Source organism: Haliotis cracherodii, unplaced genomic scaffold (assembly GCF_022045235.1).
Source record: "Haliotis cracherodii isolate W230 unplaced genomic scaffold, xgHalCrac1.p SCAF_7, whole genome shotgun sequence".
NCBI classification, from domain to species: Eukaryota; Metazoa; Mollusca; class Gastropoda; order Lepetellida; family Haliotidae; genus Haliotis; species Haliotis cracherodii.
The window spans coordinates 7,504,865-7,516,962 of NW_027266330.1; the positions used below are offsets into that span (position 1 = coordinate 7,504,865).

Below are 12,098 nucleotides of genomic sequence, written 5' to 3' on the forward strand. Positions count from 1 at the left end.
TATCTGGACACCCAGTATACTGGTTAAATAAGTACAGCTTGGTTTATACAGAGGGCAGGACAGTGTTAAGCTGGAAACTCAAGTTAATCCAGGTGCTTCCTTTGGGACCATCATGATTTAGATGCTTCATTAGGAAGTTTATCTACTTTCTTATTTATTCAATTATTTTACTTTATCAAGTTTGTTACTTGCATGTTCCCATAGCACATAACTGAGAAAAAAACATGTTATTCATCAAAATTGGAATTTCTGAAAAATCAATGATATTCTAACACTTCTATGTGACAACTAAGCTTTATGCTACTAATTTGTGATTTACAAGCTATTATTTTCAATTCCAGTTGTGAATTTTACCAATCTTTACAGTAGACCTGAAAGCTTGTCCATTGAGTCCAATGTCATTTTTGCTCACTGTAATTAAAACAGCAAACTAATGCTTTCCTAAAATAGAATTTGGCTTTGTGAGAATCCACCATCTCATTGTGTTTGTGGTGGTATATTTTTTCAACACCTCAAGAGACAGACTGAATGAAGGATTGCAACTTCTAGCTCCTGTGATTATCAGACATATCGGAGTTGTCTTTCTTAGTATTTCTTGCAGTGTGTCTAAGGCACTGCAATTTGATGTGCAGAGTTACCTCCCTTGGGCATTCCAGAATCCCATGATCATGGTTTCTAATTCTGATTCACCTGATTATGTTTCAAGGTTTGTAAGCATCATATCTGTGCTTGTGTGGTTCACTAAAATGATCGAGTGCATCACTTCAGGCTTTCTTCCCACGTCACGCTGGCGATGCTGTGCTATACTCCCTCACTGTTCACTGTGGAAACTATAGGAGATAATGGCCACCATAGGCAACTCAGGGATGTAGATTAGACACTCCAGGCAACCAATAGTTTGAGCATATACTCCATAACTGAATTGAATTTTTTTATGGTTTGATAATGTTGATGACTGTTGAAAGTCAATTTCCCAAATTTGTCTGTTCTGAAATTTTGAACTCCCCTTTTGAGAGATTTGTGTTTTTTCCTTCTCAAACTTGTCAGATGAGATGGTATTAGCTGGTTTATTTTATTGTCAGTTTGTGACCAAGCGTAAATCTTTCAACTTGACTTTAGTTCCCAATTTTAAACCATTATAATAAGGCAACACTATTGTTCTTACAGTTGATTCTGATCAGTAATTCACTGGCCATTCTGAACATGCATTTTAAACAAGTAAACCTGATGTACTATAGGCCATTGTGCAAAATTATAGAGAAATTATACCCTAGTGGGTTTGAAGTTGGAGAAATCACTTGAATTTTGTTCATTCCGAGTGTCGGAGCAACTCATTCATTCTAATTCCGAAATCTACAGATTCTCCTGATTTCTCCATTACAAAACATGTGAAGATCCGGGGTAGTATAGGTCTTCAGCAACCCATGTATGCCGTAAAAGGCGACTCTAGGGGGGTCAGGCCCGTTGACTTGGTTGATGGATGTCATTGTGTCCCAATTGCGTGGATCAATGCTCATGATGTCAATCACTGGACTGTCTGGTCAAGACTAAATTTTTTACAGACCGCCGTCTTATAGCTTAAATATGGCATTAAGCAACAAACAAAACAAATCTCCATTACAAAATTACTTTACAATCCAAATATATACCAAAGATAGCAGAAAACATTTAGAAAGTTATTGCAACTTCATGAACGCACAATAAAAAGGAGTTGGAATACCGTCTTCAATAACTGTATTGTTGCTGTGAGTCTAAATAGCGCATGTGCCTGTGTGCAAAGAGGATCGACTTGTCCGAAATACTGCTATTATCCCTGTTTTGGGTGGCTAACCACTTTCACAAATGTCTCTGCACATCATCAATACAGCTGTTCACTTGTAGTGTACATGGTCATTTTCATCAGCCTTGTGAAGGTGAGCTGCAATATTGGAAACTCTCTTAAAATTTCACATTCTTACCTGGGGCAACTTCTTCCATTGAAAGGGTTTTTGAGATTCAGTAAGCAATGCTTAACGGTTAGGTACTTCATTATACATACACATGTGAGACTGAACCTCTTGTTCAATGTCAAGAAGATGGCAGGACAATCTGGAGCAGCTGGGTGTATCTGAATGTGGATGGTTCGAAGTTGGTGCAAATGTATTCTCATTATATTTGTTGTGAGAATAAATGTTGTCTATTTTTTACATCCTCGTGTTCTGTGTTCAATTTTTTCTTCCTTTGGGGTACTGCTGGACCCATGCTGGTTTCCATGGCAGAGTGAGTGTACTGAGTGAGTATGGTTTTACACCGCTTTTAGCAATATTCCAGCAATATCAAGGCGGGGGACACCAGAAATGGGAATCAAACCCGGGTCTTCGGCGTGACAAGCGAACACTTTAACCACTAGGCTACCTGATCGCCCCTTGTTTCCGTGTTTGTCCCCAGTAACCTGTGCAGGGTGTATGGGGCGACCAAATGGATTAGGTTCTCAAGTTCAGCAAGACAGCAACTGTAGTCAGTAGATAGAGCATCTGCCAGGAGAGTGGATGGTCAGTGGTTTAGTCCCCTAGCTGCAGCCTACCAAAAGACGTATAAAGAGTGTACTTGATGATACGCACCTTGGGACTCAGCATTAAGAGTCAGTATACTGTTTCTGAGTGGGGTATTTATTTTAAACTGTGGTATCTCATTGGGATAGAACTTTTAAACAGCAAAAGTCACTATGCAAGTGTAATAATTCTAAAGACATTAAACCCAATTTTATCAAGCTTGGCGGATGGCATATCAGCTTATCTGGATGGCATGCATTGTTGCTCATCATATCAATCAATTGATTGTCTGGTGCAGACTCATTTATTTATAAGCCTTGGCTGGAATATTACTGAGAGCGTTGTTTAAAAACAGACAAACACGAAGGGTTGGTACATGTCCATCTTCCCGAGGCTAGAGTGTCACAAGCCTCGTTTCCACCCTCGCCATCGAGTATTGCATCAACCTGTGTGGAACACGAGTTGTCTACCTTGTGATGAGAACGCCATGTCCTATCAGTTTGCTTGTTCTTATTGTTTTCACGGGCAAACAAAATGACAGATTACAAGTAAAGAATTTTATTGCTGCCACATTTCGCTCTTAACAGTTACAGAGGCATACAGACTACACAGTATCCAGAAACACTGCACATCGCCGAAACAATGAAGTTTGCACTCAAATATATAAGTACTTGGGCGAGTTGATTGAAAAAACTTGTCTACGCTGGAATAATTTCAGCACAAATTGGACAGGCGATAGCGTTGGCCATAGACCACGTATTAGGAATCTGGGCGCTAATTTTGTCAAACGTTCTCTAATTGGACTATCGATATGTGCGATAGTCCTCATATTTTAGCCAAGAAAAGTAGGTTTGAAATGGCAACTGGACTTTGATTTGGCCAGTGGCCACTCTTGCCTTGGGGAGATGCAACAGGTTCAGCTACCCTGACGGAGATGGGACTCTGGGTCCCGCGGTACCCCCTGCTTGTATCAAGGCCCCAATGAAATGAGAGGCAGGTGATGTGACCAGACCGAGTGTGTTATTGTCCACCGACAGCATGGATGATTCTGTAAATACATTGCGGTCGGGGAGCCTAGTGGTCAAAGCATTCGCTCGTCACGTCGAAGACCCGGGTTCGATTCCTGACATGGGTACAATGTGTGAAGCCCATTTCTGGTGTCCCAGCCGTGATATTGATGGAATATTGCTAAAAGCGGCGTAAAAGCATACTCACTCACCCATTGTGATTCCAGGTTAGATTGGGCCCTAGCAACCTATACTGAAGAGAAAACTTAATGCATTTGGTGCTCGGACTCGCTGACTTGGTTGAATGCGTGTGGCATGGATCGTTGCTCACAAGATAAATATCACTGGATTTTATAGTCCAGTCTCAATAATTTACACACATACTCTTACTAGCCTGTTGGGAATATGTCTCCAGCAACCCAATCTCATTAAAATCAGATCTTAGTTCTCGCTATCGCTAAACAAGATCTGAGGACATCCCATTACGGGTCACGTCAGAACTACCTTTCATCCAACCAGTCAGAGCGTCGCTTACCAGATCATGAAAGTGATAGTCGGAATGTGTTTTCTAATCATGCAACCACGATATTAACACGGGATATTCCGAACGACAGTTACGGGTTTTATGATTATATCCATACAATCTAGACCATCTATAAGCCATTCCAGAATGTTCTTATCAGTTTTAAATTTTTTAATCGAGAATACGTCAAAATATGTTTTGAACGTAGTCGCCAGTTTGAAACTAGTGTCGTAAAGCTCGAGAAAGCTGGCTTCTGATTGGCCAATGTCGATTTCTTGTCAGTCATTTGATTGGTAGGGCAAAATTCGCGAAAGGTCGTTCTGACGTGACCGGTAATGTGATGTCCTCAGGTCTTTGTTTAGCGATAGCGAGAACTAAGATCTGATCTTAATGAGATTACAAGCAACCTTGCCTTGTGAGAAGTGACAAAATGGATCGGGTGGTCGGGCATGGTAACTGGGTTGCATTTGTGTTATTGTAGTTTGATGCCTTGGGACATTGATCATAATATTAAAATTAATATTTAATATACCTGGACTATGGTGAGTGCGGCACCATACAACCTTAATCCAAATAAGACTTTTGGTCCATTATTGAAACGAGTCTATAGAGCCATGGCTCCATGAGTTCATACAGTTCAGTGCAGGAATTACCATAGCTACATATAGCTGTTAGTACTGGAAATACCACCATGACAGCTTCGTATATCACAGCTACATATGTAGTGATTGTATACGTACATGCAAGTGTTCAAAAAGACATGTATATATATGTGATGGCGAAAACATGTACAAGTGATATAATGTTCTGACGAAAGAGGGTAGCTTAACCAGGAAGAACACGGGACGACTTGTACAATATACACACATATATTTACATGAACATCATATATATATAAGTAATTATGGTGAAAAAATAATACACCTCAGAGGGACCAAGCATGTTCCTAGAAAGGCGAGAGCAACTCTGTAGATATGGAGTTGTTGCTGTAAGTGTTTAAGAGGTCGCCTTCCGCCGTCGCAATTTCGGCTGACCTCTCTCTCTTTAGGACTCGTATGTGTGAGTTGGTAACACATATCTATTGTGAGTTTTGATATTCATAGAATTTTTATTTTTATATTGATATGATTTATATTTTCGTATATTGATGTGATTTCATTTTATCTTTGGCTGCTCTCGAGTAGCTGTCCATCTCTCAGAAATAGAGTCAGTTTGGCCTTCGCTATTGCATCCCTTGGCTTTAGGAGATCTATGACAGATAGCGGATCGAATTGTGATCCTTGTTTTAACCGAGTCCAGGCTTGGGCGTGGCCTTGTCATTCCAATAACATGGCTTGCCATCTTTCTGCTATGGAGGCTTTCATTTTGCTTTTTATCTCTACTTCACTGAAGGTAATAGGCTGTACCCCGGCTTTGTCTTGAGCTAGCTTCGCCAGTGTGAGGTGGAACGGGTGGCCCAGTTGTCTAAGGCGCCGCCATTCGCTGTGCAGAGTTGCGTCCCCTGTGCACGACAGAAACCTAAGATTGTGGTTTCGAATCCCGGTTTGCCCCTGTCCCAGCTAGTATGAATTTAAGTGATAGCTACTGATCGTAATAGGGTTGGTTTTAGTTTTTAGTGGCTTTTGATGTTAAAGCAGTGTCAACTTTGCGAGTTTGTAAAGTCCAGGACGGGTGTAACCCTTCAGTTGAGTTCACGTACTAATATCCCAGACGGATTTGTGAGGGTTTTTTTCTGAGCTTGGACTTTTTCTCCGGTGTTTTTTCTTACAATATCTTTTCACCAAATGGTTTGAGGTTCGTTACAAGAACGATACTATTGCCAGCCCCCTTCTTAGTTTCAATAGGAGTTCTCCTATTTCTACTTGTAGTGCTTCTAGTGCAGTTCCTGTTGCTGCAGCATTAGGACTTTGTATTGGATTCTGTCGGGCCGATCTGTTTTCCACATATTTTATATGTTTGCTCCAATGGGGCGTTTATCTTGGATCACACCTAGAAATATTGCGGATTTTCTTTCGAATTTGTTTGGTTTGCCTTTTATGGAGAGGCGGAGTATCAAAGGATCTTCCCCCTTGCGTTTGAATAGAACCCCCACAGTGTTTTTCAGTTGAAAGGACTGGAGTTGTTTTTTTCGGATTTATGAAGTATTTCTGTGCTTTACGGATATTGCTCCGTCATTAGAAGTTTTGGTAGGCGAGTCGATATGATCAAATAGATCATTGATCATGATGTTAAACGGGGTTGGGCTTATAATGTTGTCTTGTGGCGTGCCATTGTCCATTGACATAGGATCAGATTGATTGTTCCCTATTTTAACTGTCAGCGACATGTCTTGAGGGAAGCTGTCTATGCTCTTTGCTATGTTCCCTTCTACTTCATTTTGTACTAGTTTTATGACGAGTGCATCATGCCATACCACGTCGAAGGCTTTGCTGAAGCCCAGAAATACTGCGAATATTGAGCTTTTTTATTCTTATTTTCCAGTCTTAGTATAAGATCTAGACATGAGTGCCCCGCCCTGGTCAGGTTTGATGTGGTTGCCAGTTTAAAGGTGATGCATGAGCCTGATTGTAACCATGGCTTCTCTACCCTTGCACATGTGGGAGGTGGGTGATAGAGAAGAGTCTAGTAGGGCTTCGTCTTTCCCTAACTGCAGCATGTTTCCATGCTTTTGGGACTTCTCCTTTTGGACCATGTCGTGTTATACGACTCAGTGAGTAAGCTCTTTGTTTGATCAGGTAGGTTTTTCAATATCTCGTAGCCGATGTAACTATCTCGTGTCAAGACCAGTTGCGGTGCCTATTCTATGTTGTATTGCGTCTTCAAACTCTGTCACAGTAAATGGTATATTGTATACTCGATGCTTGCTTTGCGGATGTTTTTATATCTTACACGTGTGCCTTTTTCCCCGTTTGAATTCTTTGCTGCAAAGATTGTTGCTGTTGGCAGGTGAGAAGCGTTCACCTAGAATATCGGCCTTTGCATATGGGCGAAGTTATGGCCATGTTCACAACACAGCGTTCAACTGACCTCACACTTCTTACTCACTCGGGGGCGGTCGGGTAGCCTAGAGGTTAAAGCGTTCGTTCGTCACGCCGAAGACCCGGGTTCGATTCCCGACATGGGTACAATCTGTGAAGCCCATTTCTGGTGTCCCCCGCCGTGATATTGCTTGAATATTGCTAAAAGCGGCGTAAAACCATACTCATCCAACATCCATCCATCTTACTCACTCACACACACACTTATCTTACATTTGGGATTTTACGTGCGCTTTCCGACTGCAGCGTATGTCGCACACGGCCCGCCAGGCAATTGAGTGTTTTGCCGAGAAGGGGGATAAAAGGGAGCGTGCAACCCGGGAAGGGGGTTTAAGCATTGCTTATAATATAGTTTTGAAATTTGGAGATTTGGACTAGGTACACTATTCACTTCTCACACTTCTTCGAGGACCGATATTTATACTACCCTACGTGTTTACATGTTATACTATTGGTTTAGGTTAGTAGACCAATCACAACAAGCGTAGGTCGAGGGGACCAACCATATTAGGGATTAGTATTTATGTGAATGTTAGTAGAAGGTTTTGAACTATGAGATGAATTTTGACACTAACTAGATGGTGGGTGACATCTATTGTTTCAGGTGATTAGCCCTTGGTAATAAGGGGACTGTCTAGACTCATGGAATACTGAGGTAATCAAATGCAATGTACATGTACAGTACATGTATCTGTAAGTGATGGTAATACCACATGTACATGTATCTGTAAGTGGAGGTAATACCACATGTACATGTATCTGTAAACGATGGTAATACCACATGTACATGTATCTGTAAGTGATGGTAATACCACATGTACATGTATCTGTAAGTGATGGTAATACCACATGTACATGTATATGTAAGTGGAGGTAATACCACATGTACATGTATCTGTAAGTGATGGTAATACCACATGTACATGTATCTGTAAGTGATGGTAACACCACATGTACATGTATCTGTAAGTGATGGTAATACCACATGTACATGTATCTGTAAGTGATGGTAACACCACATGTACATGTATCTGTAAGTGGAGGTAATACCACATGTACATGTATCTGTAAGTGGTGGTAATACCACATGTACACGTATCTGTAAGTGATGGTAATACCACATGTACATGTATCTGTAAGTGATGGTAACACCACATGTACATGTATCTGTAAGTGATGGTAATACCACATGTCCATGTATCTGTAAGTGATGGTAACACCACATGTACATGTATCTGTAAGTGATGGTAATACCACATGTACATGTATCTGTAAGTGATGGTAATACCACATGTACATGTATCTGTAAGTGATGGTAATACCACATGTACATGTATATGTAAGTGATGGTAATACCACATGTACATGTATCTGTAAGTTGTGGTCATACCACATGACACCTGTCACTACTGTGTTAGCTGTGTATACACTATAACATCACGTCCAGCATGTCACCTCTCACTACTGTGTTAGCTGTGTATACACTATAACATCACGTCCAGCATGTCACCTCTCACTACTATAATAGCTGTGTATACACTATAACATCACGTCCAGCATGTCACCTCTCACTACTATATTAGCTGTGTATACACTATAACATCACGTGCAGCATGTCACCTCTCACTACGTTAGCTGTGTATACACTATAACATCACGTCCAGCATGTCACCTCTCACTACTATATTAGCTGTGTATACACTATAACATCACGTCCAGCATGTCACCTCTCACTACTGTGTTAGCTGTGTATACACTATAACACCACGTCCAGCATGTCACCTCTCACTACTATATTAGCTGTGTATACACTATAACATCACGTGCAGCATGTCACCTCTCACTACTATATTAGCTGTGTATACACTATAACACCACGTGCAGCATGTCACCTCTCACTACTATATTAGCTGTGTATACACTATAACATCACGTCCAGCATGTCACCTCTCACTACTGTGTTAGCTGTGTATACACTATAACACCACGTCCAGCATGTCACCTCTCACTACTATATTAGCTGTGTATACACTATAACATCACGTCCAGCATGTCACCTCTCACTACTATATTAGCTGTGTATACACTATAACACCACGTCCAGCATGTCACCTCTCACTACTATATTAGCTGTGTATACACTATAACATCACGTCCAGCATGTCACCTCTCACTACTATATTAGCTGTGTATACACTATAACATCACGTCCAGCATGTCACCTCTCACTACTATATTAGCTGTGTATACACTATAACACCACGTCCAGCATGTCACCTCTCACTACTATATTAGCTGTGTATACACTATAACACCACGTCCAGCATGTCACCTCTCACTACTATACTAGCTGTGTATACACTATAACATCACGTCCAGCATGTCACCTCTCACTACTATATTAGCTGTGTATACACTATAACATCACGTCCAGCATGTCACCTCTCACTACTATATTAGCTGTGTATACACTATAACATCACGTCCAGCATGTCACCTCTCACTACTATATTAGCTGTGTATACACTATAACATCACGTCCAGCATGTCACCTCTCACTACGTTAGCTGTGTATACACTATAACTACACCACATTCAGCAAGTCACCTCTCCGTGCCCACATATCACGTGATACAGGTTGTTTCAAAGAAATCATTAATGTTCTTTATTATACTTTTATTGAGGTTGCCTCCACCGACGCCTCTCTGAAACACACACACACACACACACACACACACACACACACACACACACACACACACACACACACACAAACACACACACAAACACACACACATACACCATGAATACGGTATATACATCTATAACGTAACTTACTGAGTTGACTGGTGCATGTCATCTTATCCATATTGCGTAGATAGATGTTCATGACGTCAATCACTGCATTGTCTGGTCTAGACTCGATAATTTACAGACCGCCGTCGTGTAGCTGGAATATTGCTGAGTGTGGCGTTAAACAACAAATCAACCAACCAAGTATAGGGTGAGATGGAGGTGTAACTGGATGTTGTAGACCGTATCCCTATGTCACAACACACTATAGGGTGAGATGGATGTGTTACTGGATGTTGTAGACCATCTCCCTATGTCACAACACACTATAGGGTGAGATGGGGGTATTACTGGATGTTGTAACAAACAATTAACACATTCATGCAGGCGGTCTATACACGTCACGTTACTTACACGCATGAACACACGCGAACAGCTGTCACGCTTCTACAAGATAGACGCTCGTTAAACCGACACTCGTTAATCCGACACTCGTTAATCCGACTATCGGCTTTATCCGACACTAATGATGGGAACCGATTAAATCAGTGCTATTTAGACCCGTTAATCCGACAGTCTCGCACTCACCCGACACACCTAATTTGCAACGAATTACTGAAATCACTCATTAATCAGTCTCTTTAATCCGACACAGTGATCAGCGTACTCCGTGGTCATCTGCCCGCGAGTACACAGCCCGTGTTTTGATGCGAGACGAATCGGCTGGTAGCTGCATATTACAACGTCTGCAGAGATAAACTTGCTTAACAATAAACAATTAATGCTTTTAATAAAGACAACAGAATTAATCACATGTATGTATCTATACTCACAGCACATGTGGAAGGTGGATCGAACAGTCGCCAAGATGTGTGGTATTTGATAAATGTTCATAGGAAATATTAGAATAAATACAAGTGCACCATCTTGGAATAGCAGTGGAGACTGATTGGTCTGCCAGGTGTCCAGGTGTCCCAGGTTGACATCAGACAGTCGCATCAGATAGTCGCATTAAGCTGTCGCGTCAGAGAGTCGCATCAGACAGTCGCATCAGGCAGTCCAGTCAAACTCCAGACACCTGTCTTGACACTTCTGGCGGACATTTGTCTGTTGTTGCCACGAATTCTTCACTTGGGGACGCTCCACAAAACGTCCACTCCGTCAATGCGCCGATGCCGAAAACAATTGTATCCAACTCGACGCCATATTCATCTGAATCGGTCACAGTTATAGACAGTAAGTGCCTTCCCTCGGAGTAGCCTCCCTGTCCTACATAGCCAGAATGTCGGAATACGTTCCAGAGAAAGCCGTTTCCTGATTGATCACTTGTATTAACTGTACCAATGACGTCAGAGTCAATGGCAATTGAGATGACGTCACTCCCACCATCATTTGAGTACACGAGATCGTGAATAATCACGTCATCGGGAGACAGCAGACATATTTGGAAGGAGACAGATTCCCCCTCAAACAGCCAGACAGATGCCTTATTTGTGGCAGCTCCAGATCGTTGTCGATATCGACACTCGGGGACGTTGTTGGAGTCAGCAACCTGTTCCAGTGGTATCGACACGGCGGCCGTGTGCTCCGCCAATAGGGTAATAAAGAGTGTAGAGAGGAACATTGTCAACGACATCCTTGTTGCCCGTGCTACGTGGTCGACTGATTGAGCAACGCGGCTGACAGTTACTCTCTCCCGCCCGTCTTCTGACATTTTGGCTTGTCGTTACACGGTAATTATAAGTAAACGGATCTCTTTGTTTAGGAGTTAGGAGATAAGTGGAAATTTGAGAAGGCAATACGGAAAGCAAGAAAAAAACACTGGAGCAGGGAAAGGTTCGGATGGGATAGACCACGACGCACTATAGGGTGAGATGGGGGTATTACTGGATGATGTAGACTGTCTCCCTATGTCACAACACACTATAGGGTGAGATGGAGGCGTTACTGGATGTTGTAGACTGTCCCTCTATATCACAACACACTATAGGGTGAGATGGGGGTATTACTGGATGATGTAGACTGTCTCCCTATGTCACAACACACTATAGGGTGAGATGGAGGTGTTACTGGATGTTGTAGACTGTCCCTCTATATCACAACACACTATAGGGTGAGATGGATGTGTTACTGGATGTTGTAGACTGTCCCTCTATGTCACAACGCACTATAGGGTGAAATGGAGGTGTTACTGGATGTTGAAGAC

The 12,098-nt window shown here is 41.9% G+C and overlaps 1 protein-coding gene across 1 annotated transcript; it reads right to left on the bottom strand.

Moving 5' to 3' along the window:
• Positions 1 to 10,729: 10,729 nt before the first annotated feature.
• Positions 10,730 to 11,606, bottom strand: LOC139448358 (uncharacterized). Its single transcript, XM_071229897.1, has one exon. It carries the CDS (start codon positions 11,604 to 11,606, stop codon positions 10,956 to 10,958), a length of 651 nt encoding a protein of 216 aa, XP_071085998.1. The 3' UTR covers positions 10,730 to 10,955.
• Positions 11,607 to 12,098: the final 492 nt, after the last annotated feature.

Coding starts and splice junctions, on each gene's coding strand:
- LOC139448358 (XM_071229897.1), bottom strand. CDS start 11,606: ATGTCAGAAGACGGGCGGGAGAGAGTAACTGTCAGCCGCGTTGCTCAA.